Consider the following 21,361-nt stretch of genomic DNA (forward strand, 5'->3'; position numbering starts at 1 on the left):
GTTCTGTACTATATAGACCCGGGACTTTGCATACTGATTGTATTACTATGAGAAATATCATTGGCGTTGATTTGCATGGTGTATGAACAGCCTTGGCTGTGAGGCTCAGGCTTCGGTTGTAAATGTGCATCTAAAAATGTATGTATAAACAAAGTGGGCGTAACATCGTCAACCGAATGCATGATAATGCGAACGATATGTAAAATCAGGTGTGTATATCCAAGAAAGAAAAAGAAAAGAGGACGCTTTTCAGTCATGTTATCCATCCAATAGATCCTCTGCCTCCATCACTCCTAAGAAACTGTCGGGAGAGGCCATATCCTTCACGACAGCAACGACAGAGACTGGGTCTGGTCCATTTTGAGATTCACATATAGTACGCCGAATCTCAGCCAGGGGTGTCGAGTCTGGCACCAAGAGCCATTTGCTTTGGGGTACAACGAATGGAGTACCGGGGTTCTTGGCCATAACCTCGGACACACGCACATCCATATCTCCACTAGGAGAAAGAAGAGCACGAATGCGCCGCGGAGGAATTATTTCGGACGGAGACAACAACACCCACGATTTGGCATTAGGGTGCTGGATGGCTGTGAGAAGGATATCGAGAAGTCTGACATCGCCAGGTGACTTCGATGACGCAGAGGCAGTGGGGATTTGATCGAGCGACACCAGCATATCTCGACAAATGACGCGCTGTTCCGGTGGCGCCTGTAAATTGAAAGGCGGGATCGACGGGGTGATTTCCTCCCACGGAAGCGACACAGACGAGGTTGGAGAGTCAAACATCCTCGTTGACATGCCGCTCGACGGCGTGGTCAGCGGTGTCTCTGCCGCCGCCGCTCCAATTGCACCACCAGGGTGGAACCCCCGAAATACCTCTGCAGGACTCTTCCCTGTTGCACTGTGCAGCTTCCGGGCCGTAGCAATAGCCAGCGCATCGCCGAGCGCCAAGGCCACCGTCGTAGACGATGTGGGCGCGCACACACCGAAAGAAGACTCTTCATCTTCATGAATCGGGGCCGGCAAAAGAATGCCCATTCCCGCAGGGCCATGCAACGAGAGAAGCGGACACGTCGCCGGATGTGTATGCGACGTAAGAGCGATCACCGGGACAGTAGCGGGGAGATGCGGGAGCAGCGATAAAAGTTCCGCCGAGCGACCAGAGAAGGATATGAGAAGAATGGTATCATTCTGGATAAACCAGGTCAGTATCAAAGTTTCCAATGTCTTTATCACAAGCCAAGCGATTGCGATTGTGGTGCGATCATGTTTCAAAAGCACACATCTGCAGGCGCAGGCGCAGGTGGGCTTACCGGCCGAACCAATCCCAGGTCGCCATGCAAGGCTTCAGTCGGATGCAGGAACGCGCTATATACGCCCAAGCTATTCATCGTCGCCTCGATTTTGCGTCCGACCTTCCCACTTTTCCCAACCCCGCAAACCACCAGTTTCCCACCCTCGCGCACGCTCCGCGCAATCTGATCCACCGCGCGGGCGAGATCGTGCTGCGCTCGCGCATCGGTCTGGTAGATGTGCTCGAGGTGGGCGAGGGCTGCCCGCTCGGTTGAGATCACATGGATTGCTGTCACCACCGACGAGACATCTTTTGGTGCTGATGGATCGGAGGAATTAGGAGGGGTGAGAGGCCACGAGGGTTCGTGGGCGGGTTCGAATATTGACATGGCGGGTGCTTCTCGATATCTATAGCATAATGGCTAGAAGTAAAAGGAATTTATGAGTGAAGTGATCTCTTCGCACCCCTGGGCGCCGGTTAACTTGCGGGGGCCGATCCAAGATCAGTCGATAACGGAAGGTAACAGTGGGCGATCGGAGATCGGTGTTTTCTCGTGTGAGACCGGGGATTACATACATCTTTTGCGTGGCGATTTGATAGATTACTATGCAACGTACCCCTTTCTGACCTTGATTTTGTGCCAATGTCCATAGCTCCGTCTAAACCCGTCTGACAAAATGGTGTCATTTTATGCTATAATGGTGAATGTGGAGGCCATATACTTGCCTATTGGAGTATTTCCGAGGCCGAGGCATAAGAGAACCTAGAATATTAGTCCGAACGGATTTTGAGGAATGGAGGTCTATTGAATCCTTGTATGTATAGAGGGTATAACCAAAAAAAGGAGAGAAAGCAAGCCCCGAAAATAGTATTTACATGCCGTTGGCCGCGGGGATAATTGCAAGACTCTCCCGCTGATAATAGCTTCTAGCAAGCGCAGAGACCATATTTAGAACTCGGAAATACTCCCCAAACTCCAACAAAAAAACATCATCTGTCGCACACGAGAAGACAGAAGGCAGGGTATCGCATCAGGATGTCGCGTCGCTAGGGGTCATTATGAGTATGCCTCAATAGGCAGTAGTAAATCGTCGTATCATCCTTGTCGACCCTCCTGTTTGTCTTTACCCTTCTCTGCCGTGCCATCATCCTCATATAGATGATGCTGCTCAATGTAATGAATGACTGGAACTGGGATGAGATAACGCACACTCATCTCACGTCGCAAGAAGAGTCGAATCTTTGTGCTGCTAACATCATTCTGAATGAGCTGCTGGATGACATGGATATTGTCTTTCCAGGGCTGCAAGCTGGCCAGGGCTTCATCGATATCGGTGCCACTGCGCTCCACAATGAAAGACTGAAAGGTGTATTAGCGATCCATTTCTCGAGCGCAGGATGAACCGATTTGGATGTTAGAATAAACTTACGCCATATTTTCCTAAAATGTGATCCAGATCCTTCTCACTCCACACACCAGGTGTGGACATAGTATGGATCAGATCCGCACCGGCTAGCAGAGAAATGCGAACGGGCTTCCGGGTTCCGTTTCCGGCATCCACACCCTTACGGACCTCATTGATTTCATGATCGAAATGGTCCAGCACCACAGCTGTTGGCTGATAGGCCTTCTGAATTGGCTCCCATGTGTCCACCATCAACCAGTCGGAGGTTTGATCGACTGCAAGTTGGCACATCGCAACCCTATAGATGAATCTCCTTTAGCTCCGAATAGACCGAATAGGATGGAGGTAGAATCGCCTACCGATCCTCCGCACTGACCAAGCCGGCCTTACGATAGGCATCCGACACCGGCGATAGGTATCCTCCAATGATTTCAAAGTCCGTGCTGAATCTGACGTGATCGGCAGCCATTTCGAACATTCGGAGGTGTAAATAGGTAATTGGGGAGAAGGAACCACAAGCAACCAGCAGGAGAGGAGTCTTTTCTGGGTCGTTCATCGTCCGCTTGAGGCGATACTCTGGGAAGGTGTAGTGGTCCATGGAGGCGGGGGTGGTGTCGGCGGGTATCTGGTGGACATCATCGCTCTGCCCGCTGACCATATCGACTGTCATGGAGAGATAGTGAATAGAGGAATATACTAGAAGATCTTGAATTCCGGGGAAGGCAAAACGGTATCGGAGAAAGGCGGGGGAGATGAGAAGTGAAGATGAGTTTCTGTGAATTGCGAATGGGGGGGGGCGAACCGAAGGCGGCAAGAGAATGCGCCGGAAAAGTGAACGGACGGAGGTGAAAGGTGAAAGGTGAAAGATGGAAGAAGTGAAATGTCGTTCTTTTTCCCTCGTTTCTTCGCCCTTTTCTCTTTGAATATCACGTTCTAGCCCTAGAGTTTCCCCGTGATTAATAAGATGGCTCGGTGAGTCAATCCAGTTCTACTCGGTGCGTCTCCGCGATCCGGATCGATCGCCGTTCTATTCCACTTTGGGGGTTCATAGTAATAATGAATAGCGAGGTATAAATTCAGTTTGATAAGGTTATTTGAGCTCTCAAGGTCCTTCATTCTTACCTATAACATAGGTACGGAGTGGTTCGGTTTTATTGAGCACTATATATACATCAAGGTACTCCGATGGAGTATATTAATGAACGTCTTTGTCTGTATTCAAATAACTAGATCGTATCGAATACAACAGGTATACCATAAAAAAAGATATACAATGGACCCTTGAGATATTATTCCTTGTGATATTCCTTGCCATTTGTACTGTCAGGTCTCAGGCCCCTCCATGCCCGATATTCAGGCGAGATGCAAATAAGGAAATCAAGAGAGCCATTTAGAAGTAATTGTGCGATAAAGTATTCTAATAAATAGCATGTATAATAGGTAATATATACAGCATGTCCAAGTAACTATACAAGGACCTGGTTAGATCATCGAAATGTTGCACTTCCGCCGCCTGACGCTCGCCGAATCCCATCAACCACCACGTCAAACCCTCCTTTTCTTTTTCCCCTTTCTTTTTAACCCCCCCACCATCTGAAAAATTATCTTCTGTGTGACCGGAATTGGTAAATCATTCTTTTCTTGAGATCTCCTAGGCCCAACGGCAACAGTAACAGCTACCCGAAACATCGTTCTCGCCAGCCCTCTCGGCTAGCCTTCGATAGGTGGATGGCGGGTTAACAACGGTGACGACTACTCAATCGAGATTCCTATACCCGATAACTTATGGCCAGGCAAAGGCCTTCCGCCAACCGCCAGGACCCTCTCGAGGATTATCCCGTCTCCCCCCGCAGGCACTTCGGCCTCTTCTTCCCTGAGGTAGTTTCCCATTCTCTTCGCCTTCAAAAGTACACTGGTTGAGGTTCAGACTCATATTCCGTGGATTCTCACTGGGAATCTGTTGATTTGATCCCTGAGTGCTCGTACCCCCCAATCTGTCCCCTGGATTGTTAAGTGGATTCTCCGCAGTTTCATCGGGATCCATCACTTCTGCATTTCTAGATTCGTCATCTGTCTACCCAACTATCTGCCTATCGCTTTGACCCATCCCGGACTTCTTTTTCTGTCTTTTTCTTTCTTCAGACCCTAATATCATCACGCATAATCTAAAACAAAAGACCACTTTCTCATGTCATCCAGAATAACTCGCTCCTCCGCGAGACTCGCCACAGACCCTCCACCTGCTGAGTCCGGTACACCGCTCCAAACACCTGGCTCTACCTCATCCCGGAAACGCAAGGCATCCTCCCGCCACGACCGACAAGCAGACGCCCCGATACAGCCAGCACCGGCATCGCCCCAGAGGAAAACCAAGCGACCGCGGACTGCAGCATCTCAAACAGCTCCATCTACTGGTCCTGTTCCTGCTGCACCCCGTCGAGGAGCCCGCAGCCGTACAGCCATGTCACAACCGGGGTGGGTGATGATGCACATTGATGGATAAGTAAGGACCAGGGCTAACCTCATTTCAGACCGTCATCTCGACCGTCGGAGGAATCATCGAAATCGACGACCTCCCCACAACCATCGAGGCGAAAGTCAAGTCGGAACGGTGAGTTTTATGGATGACAATCGGCCGTGTCACACAAATTTGTATCTAAATGTGCTAGTTACTGATCCCTTCTCTTTATTTATAGACCGACCCGCGACGACACAGTCTCCGCCGCCCCGACGCCCGAAAAAGCGTTCGGGCAAGTCAAATCCCGATGTTTTGATGAGAGATACAGAGGAGGAAATCGAGGAGGAAGAGCATCAGGAAGAACAACAAGGGTCTCAAACGGGAGAGAGCAACGATGGCACCAATCCCTCGGCGTTCGGTGATGATGATATGGATCCGTTCCACAGCAGCCTATTCGGTGGCAGAGGCCCCATGGGACTCCAGAGCACTTTACGTGCCCTCACTGGCATGATGAGTGGCATGTCATCACGTCTTCGAGATATTCTCACCAACTTGAGAGCGAAGGATGATCCATCTCTCCAATTGATCGCCTTGCAAGAGCTGTCAGATCTCTTGCTTGTTTCGAACGAGGATAACCTGTCTGGTCAATTTTCGCCGGACCCGTATGTGAAGGAGCTCGTGACTTTGATGCAACCAAATCAGTTTGGCGAAGAAAATCCCGAGATTATGCTTCTTGCATGTCGCTCTCTTGCGAACCTAATGGAGGCCCTACGGGGCTCCGTAGCTAATGTTGTATATGGTGGTGCTGTACCCATCCTCTGCCAAAAGCTGCTCGATATACAGTTCATCGATCTAGCTGAGCAGGCTTTGAGTACATTGGCCAAGATTTCAGTCGACTTCCCAGCCTCAATCGTGCGGGAAGGTGGATTGACCGCTTGCCTCACATATCTGGATTTCTTCCCAACCAGTACTCAACGAACAGCAGTTAGTACGGCCGCTAACTGCTGTCGTAACCTCCCTCATGACTCGTTCCCTGTGGTGCGGGATGTAATGCCCACCCTACTCAACGTCCTCTCTAGCAATGATCCTAAGGTCGTGGAGCAAGGGTGCCTATGCGTATCACGGATTGTCGAGAGCTTCAAGCACCGACCGGAGAACCTGGAGGAGCTGATTGAGCCTGCAATGCTCAAAGCTATCCTTCGGCTTCTTTTGCCAGGAACAACAAACCTGATCGGGCCTCATATCCACACGCAATTCCTTAGGGTATTGGCAATCGTATCGAGAACAAGCCCACGATTGTCAAATGAGCTTCTCAAGATGGATGTAGTGGATACGCTTTACCAAATTTTGACCGGCGTGTCACCACCGCAGGATGTGGATAACACGGCCGTTAAGATGGACAGCGTGCTAGTCATGCAAGCATTGATTCATCGGCCCCGTGAACAAGTATATGAAACTCTCAATGTCGTCTGCGAGCTATTGCCAGGCGTTCCAAGCCGCGATGCCTCAAAAACCGACAACCTCCTAAGCTCATACTTTGATAGCCACATGTCCATTGGACTGAGATCTCCCAAATCTAAAGAGACAGTGGAGGAAAGGCGGTCCTTGCTCGTTAATTGCAAGACTGAGCTTAAGCGTTTTGCGATGATTCTGTTCCCAACTTTGACCGATGCCTACTCGAGCACGGTCAATCTGCATGTCCGCCAGAAGGTCCTGATTGCACAGCTGAAGATGCTGCATATCCTTGAGCCTTCTTTGATCGAAGACGCCCTGCGCACAGTTCCTTACGCTTCGTTTTTGGCTGCCATTCTGTCCCAAAAAGACCACCCTTCTCTCGTATCTTTAGCTCTACGCTGCGCTGAGCTACTGTTCCAGCGGCTTGAACATTTTTATCAGCATCAATTCCACCGTGAAGGAGTGATCTCGGCGATCATCAAACTATCCGAAGGCTCTTTGTCAGGAGACCAGGAGAACATCGATTCATCCGATCCCTCACGTATAAACACGAGCACAGATTCATCGCGTGGCGCTAATCAAATCATTGGAGAGACTGGATCTGGCGGAGATGATGAGGATGAAGACGATGAACCCGATGACTATGACGACGATGATGGCGAGGATGATGACCAAGATGACATGTCTGATTCCGAAGACGACTTCATGGCCGGCCCACGCAGTCGACAAAAGATGGACAATGCGCTCAACGATGTAGTTATCCAAGATGCCCAAGCTTTCCTCGAGGTATATGAAGCAAGCCACGGTGAAACCGTTCGAGCAGAGGCTCTGAGGATCTTGACAGCACTGAAATCCCTCGCCTCCGAAATTAAATCACGCTATTCCCGTGGTGGTGAGGGTGGTCTTCCCTTATTTAACCAGCTCGCGTCCTACTTTGACGGAGACGCCTTGGAGGGCATTACCAGCTCAGAATTGCTCAACTCCGGCATTATAGACGTTCTTCTGTGTGTCCTTGGTAACTTTCAATCGCCTTCTATCCGCGATGCTAGAGCCGACTTCCTGCGGGCGTTTATGGGTGTTTCAATCTCGGACAAGGCTCAAAGCCAGAGCACCGCCACGACACCTTTCAGCGTACTTATCCGCAAGTTGCAAGACCTGCTTAGTAGGACGGAACATTTCGAAGTCCTTACCATCAGTCACAATTCGCTAGAGAATACCCGCAGCAACGCCGCCTACATGCTGAGCAAACAGCTCCGACTCAAGCTGGTTGCCGACGAAGGGTCCGAGGTTCCTCGTCCTTATCGCAACATCATGGTGTCAATCCATGCCATTGCTACATTTAAGGCCTTGGATGACTTCCTTCACCCCCGAATCGCCGTGGCGGAAAAACCTCGCCCCTCACGAACAAGGGACTCAATTCTCTCACAAATTGCCAATGCATCCCGACTTCGTGAACAGCTGGCTTCTGGGTCTGGGATGAGCCTCCCAAATCCCACAGGGGGTCTACAGGGCACTATGACCGATCCCACGGATGGTGTCTATGATTCTCCCACCGATCACCCGCATCATCATGAGTCAAATCGGATTCAAGAAGATGAAGATGAAGAGGATGAGGAGCCCCTTGAATGCGCCGATGAAAGACAACTGACCGACGAAGAAGAAGAAGGCGGCGAAGAAGACGAGGGCGACCACCTCAATGCCATTGTTGATGATCTCGATGAGGATATGGAAAATGATGATATCTCTGACCCCTCCGCAGTCAACATGGAGGTGGCATCCTCGGGCAAGGTCACGGCTCGCAAGGAAGATGGTACCCGAGTTGGGACACCCTCCCAGACCGCTGCATCCAAGCCTTCATCGTCAGCTCCTGCCGCTCTCCCCAGTCACACGCGCAACAGTTCTCTCGCCACTGCCGGGCGCCCGTTCTCATCGTATGCCGCTGCAATGGCCTCGGTGCCCCAGGACTGGCACCTTGAGTTTTTCGTAGATGGCAAGCCCGTTACTAATGAGACAACTATTTACCGTGGTGTTCATCACGACCGTGAGGACTTGGACGAGAGTAGTGCCAAGAACGTCTGGTCGGCAGTCCACACTATCACATTTAAGCGCGTTCCTGGTCCTCCGCCGCCAGAGCCCTCAACCCTTACACCGACCGTCCAGGCTTCTTCTGAGGGTGATGCCCTTGAGATCCCGGCCTCTCTCGACAAAGACCCAACAACTTCATCTATCATTCGCCTGCTTCGTGTTTTGCACGAAATGAACGCAACGATTGATGATATCTTGACCGATACCAAAGACTCCGCCACCATCACCTCGGAGCCCTTGGCTCAATTCATCAACACGAAGCTCACCGCCAAGATCAACCGCCAACTCGAGGAGCCGTTGATTGTGGCAAGCGATTGCCTTCCAAGTTGGAGCGAAGACTTAGCAAGGCTTTTTTCCTTCTTGTTTCCATTCGAGACAAGGCATCTATTCCTGCAATCAACTGCATTTGGCTACTCACGGGCGATGATGAGATGGCAAAATTCTCAAAGTGGTGAAGACAGCCGACGGGACTTGCGCCGCGATGATCGCCCATTCCTTGGGCGGCTGCAGCGACAAAAAGTGCGCATCTCTCGTTCTCGCATCCTTGATTCTGCATTAAAGGTCATGGAACTCTATGGATCTTCCCCCAGCATTCTCGAGGTTGAATATTTCGAGGAAGTTGGTACTGGATTAGGACCGACCCTTGAATTCTACTCTACTGTTTCTAGGGAGTTCTCAAAGAAGAAGCTTAAGATCTGGAGAGACACGGACGGAAGCTCTACCACAGAATATGCATTTGGCAAGTCTGGTCTGTTCCCAGCGCCGATGAGTGACGAACAAGCAGCCCAAGATATCGGGAAGAGGCAATTAAACATCTTCAAGGTCCTAGGAAAGTTTGTGGCTCGCTCGATGCTTGACTCCAGGATCATCGACATTTCGTTCAATCCAGCATTCTTCCGTATCGCGGATACTCTGTCATCAGTGGCACCATCCCTAGGCACCGTCAAGCTGGTTGACCACGACCTGGCGAAGTCCTTGATCATGCTCAAAGAATTTGTCAATGCCAAAAACGTCATTGAGGCAAACCAGTCGCTTTCGCCAGCCCTTAAATCCGAGGCTGTGCAAAACATCACGGTCCACGGTGCCAGTGTTGACGATCTGGGCTTGGACTTCACTCTACCTGGATATCCTGCGATTGAGTTGATCTCTGATGGCGCCAATGTGCCGTTGACAATCGAAAATATTGACACTTACATCGAACGGGTCATCGACATGACCTTGGGTAGCGGTGTCCGGCGTCAGGTGGATGCCTTCCGGGCTGGGTTCTCACAAGTCTTCCCCTTCTCCTCCCTTTGTGCTTTCACTCCAAGTGAGCTCGTTATGCTTTTCGGACAAGCGGACGAGGATTGGTCTATCGAGACCTTAATGGACTCCATCAAAGCCGATCACGGGTTCAACATGGACAGTCGGAGTGTGCGCAACCTGCTGCAAACTATGAGCGAACTGGACAACCAGCAACGCCGAGATTTCCTTCAGTTTGTCACTGGTAGCCCCAAGCTCCCCATTGGAGGTATGTTTATTCCAGTTTTCTCCACATAAAATCCCACTAACACAAACTCAAATATAGGTTTCAAGAGTCTCACGCCAATCTTCACTGTCGTGTGCCGCCCAAGCGAACATCCATATACACCAGACGACTACCTCCCCAGTGTGATGACATGCGTCAACTACCTGAAGTTGCCGGACTATAGCGACCTGGACGTACTCAAGAAGCGCCTCTCAGTTGCCATCAAAGAAGGCCAAGGAGCTTTCCATCTTTCCTAGACCTGTGGACAGTTGTTCCCATTCAACTCCCACTATCTCCTCTGCTCTCTCTTCTCTTTGCTGGCTTCCGCTTTTTTTGACCAGAAATTATTCACGATGCGACGACGTGCGACTTGTTTCTACTTTGTTCCTCTCCAATTCCCAAGTTTTCGGACGGGCTGTTTCGCTGTTCTTGTCCTTTCCTTCTTCATATGCCATCTGGGTCGAAAGGCGTCATGGCGGGGGCTCCTTACGATAGTGATATTAGATAGCAATGATCACTTTCTACCAAAAGTCTAGTTTTTCCGGTGTAGGTAGTCTTATATCGAGGTAACATTTGGTACAAATGTACTGTAGTACAAAGACTATTCCAATGAAACATGGTGAAGACGTAGGGATCAATTGCCCCATTAAATATAATGGCTATCTCACATTCCTCCGAGATCACCGATGGATCACCCGCGGATATATTCATCAGACTGCCGTGTTGAATGAAATAAATCCATCCCTACGCCATGGCTGCCCCTCGGGAGATTACTATCGAATGTCTCAACGGCCGTTGGGTCCTGGTAATGATACTATTCCCCTCGAAGATGCTATATTCTAATCGATTACTGTACATAGAATAAGGACCTGACCAGCGAGGCAGACCCTATTCTAAAACTGGTTCGAAATAACCTGTTTCTACAACTTCAAATCCTAAGCTGATCATCACGTACTGTTCATAGCAAAAAGTACCTTGGTTGCTCCGCAAGGCATTCGGATTCGCAACAATATACATCCACATCTCTCAATACCAAACATCAGCATCTGAAACAAGCCAACCATCTACGAGTATCGACTTTACCCAAACAGCCACAGCAGGGCTGGCCGCAACCAAGGAAGAACGCGTCTTGGATTGGAAAGTATTAGACCACGAGGACTACTTCTTCGGCGAGGTCAAAGCACAGAGTGAATTCGTCCACGGTGTTATTGACGCAGGTGGAATCATAAGGCCTAAATTTGAGCTTCAGACGGCCAATTCTAATGACCAGATTAAGCAATACTTACGAGGTGAGATCGGCGAGGATGGGAGTAAATCCGCCGGTTTTCTAGTTGAGGACTGGAGTGGGATGTCTGAGGAGGGGCCTGGTCTTTGGGTACATACCTTTGAGCGGAATGTTAAGTCTGGCTGGACGGCTGAGCAGGTCAGTTTTTAGATTTATTGTTGGTTATTATTAGGATGATTTGAATGGAGCCAGAGGCTTACTGACTTGGGCTGCAGATTTGGGGATTTGAGATGTTTGGGGACTCGAGATACTTCTCTCGTCGAGGGGTGATCATGACGACGAAGGGAGAATATATGTGTGGGAGAATTGTGTTTGACTTCGTGAGTACTTAATGAGCAGTCTTCGAGAATCAAGGAGGAAATTAGGAATCAATCATTCTACTTATCTATCTATCTATAACTGACTCTATGAATCTAAAACTCTATAACTCTGTATAACGCAGGGACATGATATCAACTTTCCACACAAAGACACTCTAGCTCGAATAAACCGACACCATAGACTGTGAAAAATGTTAGCCAAATCCACCATATACGGATAGAGCAAAGGAGAACTTACGTCTGCAAACTTGGGCTCAATAAACAAAGCCTTAGCCTCAGCAACCATTACCGCGCCTTCACTGTCCTCATGCAGCAGACTAGCATCAGGAACAATGGTATGCCCGTCCGCAGACAGGGGCACGGTCAAAGGAAGATAAGTCATGCGGCCCTCAACCCAGGCCTTCCTGCCCTCGACCTTAACCGTCTTTGTGCGCATCACATACATTCGGTCGGGAAGAGCTGGCTTTCGGAAATCCACATTAAGATTCGCCGTCATGCCCAGCCCGCTGGGGAAAGCCGCAGAGACACAGCGCGCAAACACCTCATCGAAGAGAACAGTGAGGAGACCACCATGGACAAAGCCAGGGTGACCACAGACGTCCTGGCCGATATGGAATACTGATACAACGCTGCTGGCTCGGTCGGCACTGTCGGTCCCTGCCCCAGACTTGCCGGTCGAGAGCCACATATATGGTGCGAATGCAAGCTTGCCTACACCAGTCAAGCTGCCGCCCACGAAGTGATGCTGTCTAAGGTGTGGCGGGATTGCAAGATGGGGACGTGTTTCCTTGTAGGTGCTCTGGGTTCCGCGCAGTTTCTGGACGAGAGGGACATGGGAAACAAGTTTGTCGAGGCCTGTCCGTTCGTTGTGCAATGACTGGGTCTGAGACAGTAATGGGGATGCGTTGGTTTGGCTAGGGAGTGCTTGGTCATGAACGACCGCCGACCGGTTTGGGTGTTGTTCATGGAGACGGGCAATAGGCGCCGCAGGCGAGTATGTTCTGAATGCTGAAAGGGGTTGCGACCGGAACAGCCGACGCGCTGTTTGTGAAATGTGCGACATTCTGGGAAGTATGTATGAAGTTGATGTTGACTCTAGTGATGCATGTTAGAAGGGGATTTCGAGGGACTTGTTAGAATGCCGAACCGAGGCACGGCACGAAGTACGTACATACTGCAAAACAGGCTCGAGTTACTCGGCTCGTGAGTTTGTCGATATTCCTAGTGTTGATATGTAGTTTGGATCAAGGCTAGGTGATATATGAAGTATACCACACTTAGACTTCTGCAGTGACGATGATGACAAGAGGATTGTTTTGTAATCTAAAGAATAGACCCGCCACCCTCTGGATTAGTCCCGTTTCTGTTTCCAGGGTTTTTCTTATCTTTTTTTTTTTAAGGCCGATTTTCCCCTGCTGGAACCAACAGTGGGGCTCAAAGCCTTGGAACAGCCGATGATCGGACCGTAATGCCAAGAGATTTAGTTCGGTATGCCGAGAACTATAGGAAGCCGTAGATCCATGTCAGTATATTATTCAACGTAATTCAACGGAGACCGAAGACTGAAGATCAAAGGTTGTAGTATTGTTATATTAGCATAGTATGGTGGTTTTCAATGGGGGAACTTCCTCGTTGGGGGGTCAACATGCAGCACAGAAAAACTGTTGTCTCATGGCAGCAATCATTCTCGTCGTCTCCCCTTCTCTTTTTCAATCAAAGATCATCGTCATCCTGCTTGGATACCGTCTCTTCTCTTTTATTAGCCTTCATCTCAATATTGACTCTCAATCTTATCATCTCAAGATCTCAAGATGGTAGACGAAACTAACCTCTCTTCTTCTGACGAGGATTCTGGCCCCGAGACTGTCAGCAACCCATTCGGTTCTGGCGTGACCAACGTCGCCCAGACAGTCACCAACCCGTTCGGCTCTGGCGTGGGTAGTGTCCCCCAGACCATCACCAATCCTTTCGTTTCTGGTGTGGGCAATACCCCCCAGACTGTCAACAACCCTTTCGGCTCTGGCGGGGACAATCCCTCCCAGATAAATAATCCTCTTGCTTCTGCAGTGGGCAACATCCCCCAGGGCAACAACTCTTCTGCTTCTGGGGTGAGCAACGCCCCCCAGATCAACAGACCTTTCCGTACTCGCTGGGGCCCCCCTCTGATCCGCCCCATCGCCATCGAAGACGGCCCCGTTTCCCCCAATGGAGGATTGACCAATGGTCACTCCCACGTAAATGAATGGCGCGCTCCCCACCCAACGGACTTCAATCCGTTGTACGCCCCGCCCGACGACGAGACCGACGAGGAGGCAGAAGCCAACCCTCCACCCCCAAACCACGAGGTGGTGGATGAATTCCTCGATGAGGACGAGGACCTCGACGATCCCTCAGATGAGGATGAAGGGGTCTCCGCCCCGTATGGCAACAGCCAGGGCCTGGAGGCCAGCCTGGATGCCATCATGGCGGAGGGAAATGAGGAGGATGAGGCTGACGAGGACGCCTACCTCGACGAGGTGTAGGCAAGTAAATGCTTACTTGAATGCAAGGTATACTTCACATTTCCTTTTCTCCTGAGCCCAGTCAGCTTCACTTCAGTCTTACTATGACTTCAAACTCATATTCGTTTCAACTCACATTTGCTTCACTGCTAACTCATTTCCTTATCATCTAGGTGCCGGTGAGAGGAGCGGCGACTTCCTCATCGGCTTCCTCAGCCTTGCAGTCCCACCACGGCTGACCTCAAGCGTGGTGGGACACGAATACAATGATGAAGGGGTAGGGAGGAATTGGGGGGAGGAGGAGATTCTTGTTTGAGTTGGCCCGCGGAGGCTGACGATGTACGATTTGGACGGCGACATGGGGCGTTTGCTGTGTCACTCCGGCCTGCAGGATGACACTGCGCTGGGTTCGCTCGGCGTAGTTGTCATCCGGGCCAGGGGCTACTCATTGAGTAGTCCCGCTGTATTGAGTATCCTTCCTTTTGTGTTGAGCGTGTTTGTTTTTGAGCTGCGATGATCACTTGATCAATATCATTTTCATTTCAACTGCCCCTTGCGACACTCTTATTGCACCGAAGAGGCACATCAAGGCTGGAATGGGCTGACAACAGCGCTGCTGTGGTTCGGAAGCAGGGAGAGCAGAGTCGAGCCCTCGTGGGCCCATTTCAAATGTTATGCGCCCACAATACGACAATACGATACGATACCATACGATGCGAGAATGAATTCACGTCGCCTTTGAGTTGACATTTTGGAGCTTGCGTGTATTGTCCTAAACTGACTTATAAAGCGCAGCAATTAACCAAAGGCTGGCTGGTATTCGCAAATGTAAAGCGGCTGTGGCGGCTGTGGCGGCTGCGGCTTTCATGAACTCACTGCAAGCAGATCATGATAGTCACTTCTACTCTGCCGGAAGTGAATGATTAACATCTCGCATATCTAGGAGCATACAAGAACTAATACAAAGCGGACTTTGATGCTGACCTACAGTATAGACCGAAAAGTTGGATCCGTATTTTACCGACTCCACAATCTATGTATTCCGGGAAGGCCGAATACATGGAATATAGTCCAATAAAGCTATTGGTGCATTTGATACTGACAAAACAGCTTCTAGAACAAGGTACCATCGCCAAAGTTCAAGATGGGACTACACTTTGTCTCCGGACGCTTAGCCGCTGCAAGCTCACGACCCGCTTTCCAAGAGCCCGCCTCCAACACTTGAGGTAGAGACAATTGGACACCATCCAAGCGAGCCAAAATCTTTGTATGCAGCACATCGAGGAGAGCAACAGTCATCGCTCGCCATTCCACAATCTCATCATCGCCTGCACCAAACGAAGGCAAGCTACCACCCGAAAGGCTCAACCCTCGCTGCAGTGCCTCGGGCTTCAATTCTAGCACTCCCATGTCGACGAGCATTCCTCCGTTGCGGTACTCCGGCAGACCAGTTCCCAGCTCAGTATTGGACCATGAGACCGAGAGCAGGCGAGAGAACGGTACCATCAACGAGTACCCTAGCCATTGAGTCAGCTTATGGAATGGTTGGATGTTGGAGTAGGGTTTCGACTCCGATCCAGCCTGCTGCGCAAGTGCTCGCAGGGGCCAGGCATCGCCAATGGGCTGCCCATTAACATGAGTACGATCAGACGGCCAGATGGGAATCAGGAGGCGCTGTAGCACGTTCCAAAGATCCCGGTAATCGAGCTTTCCGCTGTCATTGGACTTTGAAATGAGGTAATCTAGATTTTTAGGAACTGTTTAGTGATTTTCTAGATCTCATCGGTGGTATGAACTTACCAACAAGATTACCAGGACGGCCAGAGGGTCCGAAAATATCCTTCAAGTTCATCAAAGACTTGCCGAGTTTACGGAGAATATCTGCACGTGCAGCTACTCCGATCATGGGATTGGCATCGTCGACCTGGAGTCCACGGGATAAGATGTCTACATTGATATTTCGCAATGCATCGCCTAGCACGAGTCAGCCAATATCGCATCGAATACAAGAGCAACCGCTTACCATTGACGGTGTGTTTCACCGATGAGTCCTGGCCAGCAAAGTCGCCGTTGAGGAACATGTGCAGGCCCGCCACCGCAATACCTTCGCTTCGATTCAGCGTCAGACCACTTTGCGCCTCCTTGAATTTCCAAAAGTCTCCAGCGCCGGCATCCAAAAGGACAGAGACGAAGAAAAGATCTATCAGCCTGCGTGTCTTTTCGGTGGTGTCACATTTCTCCTCACCCCATTCAGCCAGAAGAGTGGCTATGCGGGGAACCCCGCCAACTTCGAAATGCTGCCAGCGTCCATGAGGCGGAATTAGGTGATATCTGTCAGGGCCGAAGTCGCGCTATGATAGAGAGTGAGCTTTTTTTATGCTTGGAATTGCAAGTGTGCGCCTGGATATGTGCCAGCCCTACCTGAATCAGTTTAAGTACGTAGTCGGTGGCATCTTCCATGCGTTCGGGGTGGTAATTGAAATGATTCAACCGATCCTCTTCGGCTAGTTTGAGGACAATATGGGCTCTTGTACGGACGGCTTCTAGGCCTAATAGTTCTTCAATTTGGGGATCCATGTTGGGAGAATGGAAGAGGTGACTCTGCAGGTCAAGAGACGTGTTTTATTTACTCCAAGCCAAAGCGGGGGAACTTATGCACTTATCTATACGTATCGCATTTATCTTGGCGTGTGGGGCTTTCCTATTTGATCTGCCGCCGCTTTTATGAGTACTCAGGCTCAGGGTCACTGAGTAAATGTCAGCACGGAGATCAGTGATCATGCTCAGTCACGTGTGGAATGACTGATGCTCAGTGAGTGCTCGAGGTCGCATTGGATGCTGATTACTCAGTGATGCTCAGTGTCCAATTAGTGGGGTAACACTATTCCCAGAAGGGATTAGCCCCTATAGGGTCGTTTAGTACTGATCACCTCCTACATGGTTAAAATATTCGAATAAGCAGGTGTAGGGGGTTACTTCATAACCATTCGCTTTCGAGGCTACTACATATGTTGTAGTTGATTTCCACGGTTGTTTACTTCAAACCCCACTGCGGGATCGGCGATCGTGCACGGGCACCACCGAGGTACAGTATTATCTTTACCACTAAATCCTATCTTCTTCTGTACTAGGGTATTATAACCCCTAAAAGAATCCCGACATTCGCTGATGTCTGACATTCGCCGAGCTCTCGGAATTCGGATTAATACATGTTCCTCTGGGCCAAGAGGCGCTAAAAATTAGCGGTCCCATTCTAACATTCGACCAGCTGTCGGTCGGTCGGAGTCCCCCACTGGTCCTCGTATCACTTGGCCATGTCTCTCGAGCTGTATCATACTGCATACAACGCCGGCCAGACCACCGTCGTACTAATCCATGGCGCCTTGGTATCTGGTCTCTACTGGGATCTGGTGATCCCCCACCTCACGTCTTACCACCTCCTGGTCCCAGATCTTCCGGGCCATGGCAAGTCCGCCGGCGCGCCGTTTTCAGTGGATCTCGCAGCGCGACAGATTGCCCAGCTGATCCGCACATACGCAAATGGTTCGGCGCACATTATCGGCCATAGTCTGGGTGCTCAGGTCGCTGTCCGCCTGGCCTGTACCGAACCAGATGTGGTGAACTCTGTCTTCATCTCGGGGTTTGGAATGTTCCCTCAAACGTCACTTACGCCATATATCCCATACGCAGCGTGGGCGATGACACGGGTGGAGAACTGCCTCGGCCGGTCTCTTATCAGCTGGGCAATGGATGGTACCGATATCCCACGTATTGATACCAATGTCTGTACACTTGACCTGTGTCGCCAGATTGTATCACCGGAGGATCCTACACAGTGGCCATCACCATGGCCTGCGCGCACTCTGATTATTGCAGCGGGGAAAGGGGGGTTAGTGCCTACAAAGGATAGCCCGGGTGATGCTGTGAAGTTGATGGCGATCGGGAGAGAGCTGAATAAAGAGACTATCGCGTATACGCACTTGAAAATGCGACATCCGTGGAATCGTCAGGATCCGCGGCTATTTGCAGAGACTGCCACGGCGTGGTTTGAACATAGGGTGCTTCCCGGGGGCTTTGTCAAGCTTTAGACGGTGTTTGAAAATAGTTTATCCCAGGACTTAGATCCATAAACTCCATATCAAGGAACTGTAATCATGACAGATCCAAGATAAAATAGAACTGTGGATGACAATTGTCGGGAGTGCTCAGTTTTACCCAGTGATCAAAAAGCGGCAAGAGGTGAGCACTAATACGGAAGGGAAAGGTCTTAAGTGCCAGGCATTATCCGCATGCCCAGCAAACTAGTTATCTTTAGGCAAAGTGTCTCGAATGCCATCGACTTATCCTCGGCCGTTGGGGAATTCCTTTGTCACCGATAGGTTATCTGACACATATCGGACTTCCCCGATAACGTTGGGCTGTGCACTTTGGAAGCATTTAGGAGTCAAGTATATATCAGTAATTTTGGTATAGACTAATAATCAACACTGTCATTTTTACAACCCCATTGCTTCAGTAATTTCCGAATTAGAATGTCAGAGGGTCAAGGTGGCCCAGGAACGCATCGTTGCCCTCACCACGGAGAAGAGCATCGATGTCAATGCGACCGGCCGTAAGATACTTCTCGCTAACACCGATGTTCACTCGCTGGGAAAGTTGTTGTTTAAGCTCCGCACGAAGCCCGGCCATTTCGGTCTTGCTCACTTCGCTAGCCTCCTTGTCACGTCTTTCGCGGCCACCACCACGACCACGGCCTCTGCCCTTAGACGGATCGAATTCGTCACTGTCATACTCAACGCCGAGATCATCGGCCGCAGCGCGGAGCCAGTTGTCCTCGGTGTTGACTTTCTCTTTAGCAATTGTGGAGTCGGTAATTCGCTTGGCGAGAGCCATGCGGGGGCGGAGGCGGGCAACCACTCGGCGATCAATGTCGAGAGACTCGAGAGCGATCTTCTTGCTAGGTCCGTCGGGGTCGCCGGCCTTCCTCGCTTTCTTAGTATGGACCTTGCCGGCGAGACGGGCAACACCGACAACCTCCTCGGGAGCACAGATGAGGATACTCTTTCCGGACTCACCGGCACGAGCAGTACGACCGGATCGGTGAACGTAGGCGTCTGCTGTGCGGGGAACGTGGTAGTGGATGACGCAATTGATGCCCTTGATATCCAAACCACGGGCAGCGACGTCGGTGGCGACAAGAATTGAGCTTGGGTTAGCAGTAGGAGATGAGAAACGTTCGATGGAACGGAGTCGGGCTTTCTGGGCCATATTTGAGTGAAGTGCGAACACAGGAAGTTGAAGAGCCTGCAAAAGCTGAGTGATGCGGCGGACAGCGGAGATGGAGTTTGTAAACACAATTGTGCGGTTCTTGGGATAGTAGAGAAGAACGGAGTAGAGATAGAGATCCTGATCATTTGAATTAGTATCAGGATACGAGTGGTCTAAAAAGAAAGTGTCTTACCTTTTCCATAGCAGGGCATTCGACAATTCCTTCCTTGAGTCCAATGGCCATCTGTGACTCCGGGTTCACATCGACGAACTTGGGCTTCTCTTCGCGGAAATTCAGCTTCTTGAGAAGGTACTCCATAGACGCTTTGTTGTCCAACATATCACTACTTGCCCAGCGGCTTTTGCCTGCTAGCTTTTGTTGAAGATCCTTGTGGAATGTGGCCGAGAAGACAAGAGTCTGCCTTTGGGATGGCTCCTCGTCCTCTTCTTCCTGGTCCATGTCTGCAATATCTCCGGCTTGATGTTTGTCTAGTGCATTAAGGATATCTTCCATCTCCTTGAAATGACCTTCACTCAGCAGTCTGTCCGCCTCGTCAACGACTAGGAACTGGATTTTCTGCATTTTGCGGATCAATCCCGTTCCTGTGCTTAGGATCTCCCACACTCGGCCGGGAGTTCCAATGACAATATCTGCAGTGGCAAGTTGTCTCTGTTGCTTCTGAATAGACATACCACCGGTGATAAGAGCGATCCGCGCATTAGTGTCCGGGGAATTGGCAATGAGCTCTCCGATGTGCTTTCCAAGCTGATGCGCCAGCTCTCGAGTGGGAGATAGAATCAATGCAATCGGGGATTTGTTCTTTTCAGACTGTTCGGACTGTTCCTCTTGTTTTCCTCTCTTGTCCAAATAATGTTCGATAATCGGAATACCGAATGCCAATGTTTTACCGGAACCTGTAGAGGCCTTTCCAACAACATCGTGCCCATCGAGAATGAGAGGAATACTGGCTTTTTGAATGGCCGACGGGGAGCTGAACTTCATTTTCGAAAGAGCCGTAAAGGTCTCTGGCGAAAGATTAAGGCCATCCCAAGCCGACACGTCCACACCTTCGTCCTCTTCGACATCATCCAGAGCCGTGAATGAGAGCCCGGCCTTGATGTTCTGGTTCTGACCAGGTTTGGACTCTTTAGACTTTTGCTCCTTAGGCTTTTGTTCTTTGGACTTTTTCTCTTCCTTCATGGCTTTGTTTTGCTCCTTCTTCTTGTCCTTCTTCGACTTCTTATCTTCCTTCACTTGAGTTGTAGTGGGAGCCTTCTCGATGGTAGGTGACTTTTTGGACGAGTCCTCATCGCTAAAACCACCCCATTCGTCTCCGTCATCTTCGGACGGGGGTTTGATAATCGATTTTGTTGGCTTGCCAGACTTGGCCTACCACCCAACCATAGATATTAGCATTTAGTTCAACATGATCAAGCAAAACATGCAATTTCATACCTTGAAATGAACACCTCCGTCGCTCTGTTTTATGATATCCACACCCTCAATCTCTTCTAGTCCAAAGAAACCTTCTGCATCATCCATTCGATCTGGCATAGCAACTTCTTTCCAGTTGAGGTCCTCAACACCGAGAGAGCCATGATCGTCGCTTGAAGCCTTGTCAGACTTGACTGCCTTCTTGCGTTTGTTTGCCTCAGTCACCTGGGCTTTGGGGTCGCGTGCTCGCTTTTGACCCATTATGAACTGAGTAATTCTTGAGTATTACAGTGTGTTCCGGTAGACAAGTGATCTAATTACGCCGTCGGGGAGAATTCGCAAAG

At 50.2% G+C, this 21,361-nt stretch overlaps 9 protein-coding genes across 9 annotated transcripts; 4 read left to right on the plus strand and 5 right to left on the minus strand.

Annotated features, from left to right (window-relative positions):
* Positions 1-258: 258 nt before the first annotated feature.
* N7518_004885 (uncharacterized protein) lies at positions 259-1,685 on the minus strand (the record flags this gene model as incomplete). Its single annotated transcript, XM_057185812.1, has 2 exons — positions 259-1,194; positions 1,317-1,685. The coding sequence occupies 2 exons, from the start codon at positions 1,683-1,685 to the stop codon at positions 259-261; spliced, it is 1,305 nt and encodes a 434-aa protein (XP_057042582.1).
* A 708-nt stretch (positions 1,686-2,393) lies between these two features.
* On the minus strand, positions 2,394-3,373 carry N7518_004886 (nicotinamide/nicotinic acid mononucleotide adenylyltransferase; the record flags this gene model as incomplete). Its single annotated transcript, XM_057185813.1, has 3 exons — positions 2,394-2,657; positions 2,728-3,001; positions 3,063-3,373. The coding sequence occupies 3 exons, from the start codon at positions 3,371-3,373 to the stop codon at positions 2,394-2,396; spliced, it is 849 nt and encodes a 282-aa protein (XP_057042583.1).
* Positions 3,374-4,488: 1,115 nt separating this feature from the next.
* N7518_004887 (HECT-type E3 ubiquitin transferase UFD4) lies at positions 4,489-10,465 on the plus strand (the record flags this gene model as incomplete). The annotated part of the gene is made up of 5 exons (XM_057185814.1): positions 4,489-4,618; positions 4,881-5,178; positions 5,235-5,314; positions 5,373-10,211; positions 10,269-10,465. The coding sequence occupies 5 exons, from the start codon at positions 4,489-4,491 to the stop codon at positions 10,463-10,465; spliced, it is 5,544 nt and encodes a 1,847-aa protein (XP_057042584.1).
* Positions 10,466-10,959: 494 nt separating this feature from the next.
* Positions 10,960-11,825, plus strand: N7518_004888 (uncharacterized protein; the record flags this gene model as incomplete). Its single annotated transcript, XM_057185815.1, has 4 exons — positions 10,960-11,013; positions 11,069-11,110; positions 11,173-11,631; positions 11,709-11,825. 4 exons carry the CDS (start codon positions 10,960-10,962, stop codon positions 11,823-11,825), a joined length of 672 nt encoding a protein of 223 aa, XP_057042585.1.
* A 143-nt stretch (positions 11,826-11,968) lies between these two features.
* N7518_004889 (PaaI family thioesterase) lies at positions 11,969-12,876 on the minus strand (the record flags this gene model as incomplete). The annotated part of the gene is made up of 2 exons (XM_057185816.1): positions 11,969-11,995; positions 12,052-12,876. 2 exons carry the CDS (start codon positions 12,874-12,876, stop codon positions 11,969-11,971), a joined length of 852 nt encoding a protein of 283 aa, XP_057042586.1.
* A 748-nt stretch (positions 12,877-13,624) lies between these two features.
* On the plus strand, positions 13,625-14,335 carry N7518_004890 (uncharacterized protein; the record flags this gene model as incomplete). Its single annotated transcript, XM_057185817.1, has 1 exon — positions 13,625-14,335. The coding sequence occupies one exon, from the start codon at positions 13,625-13,627 to the stop codon at positions 14,333-14,335; it is 711 nt and encodes a 236-aa protein (XP_057042587.1).
* A 1,092-nt stretch (positions 14,336-15,427) lies between these two features.
* On the minus strand, positions 15,428-16,891 carry N7518_004891 (URC4/urg3 family protein; the record flags this gene model as incomplete). Its single annotated transcript, XM_057185818.1, has 4 exons — positions 15,428-16,056; positions 16,115-16,288; positions 16,338-16,665; positions 16,736-16,891. The coding sequence occupies 4 exons, from the start codon at positions 16,889-16,891 to the stop codon at positions 15,428-15,430; spliced, it is 1,287 nt and encodes a 428-aa protein (XP_057042588.1).
* A 737-nt stretch (positions 16,892-17,628) lies between these two features.
* On the plus strand, positions 17,629-18,402 carry N7518_004892 (alpha/beta hydrolase; the record flags this gene model as incomplete). The annotated part of the gene is made up of 1 exon (XM_057185819.1): positions 17,629-18,402. One exon carries the CDS (start codon positions 17,629-17,631, stop codon positions 18,400-18,402), a length of 774 nt encoding a protein of 257 aa, XP_057042589.1.
* Positions 18,403-18,841: 439 nt separating this feature from the next.
* On the minus strand, positions 18,842-21,278 carry mak5 (ATP-dependent RNA helicase MAK5; the record flags this gene model as incomplete). Its single annotated transcript, XM_057185820.1, has 3 exons — positions 18,842-19,720; positions 19,776-20,972; positions 21,039-21,278. 3 exons carry the CDS (start codon positions 21,276-21,278, stop codon positions 18,842-18,844), a joined length of 2,316 nt encoding a protein of 771 aa, XP_057042590.1.
* Positions 21,279-21,361: the final 83 nt, after the last annotated feature.

Source organism: Penicillium psychrosexuale (assembly GCF_028828465.1).
Source record: "Penicillium psychrosexuale strain IBT 29551 chromosome Unknown utg000003l, whole genome shotgun sequence".
In the NCBI taxonomy this organism is placed as follows: Eukaryota; Fungi; Ascomycota; class Eurotiomycetes; order Eurotiales; family Aspergillaceae; genus Penicillium; species Penicillium psychrosexuale.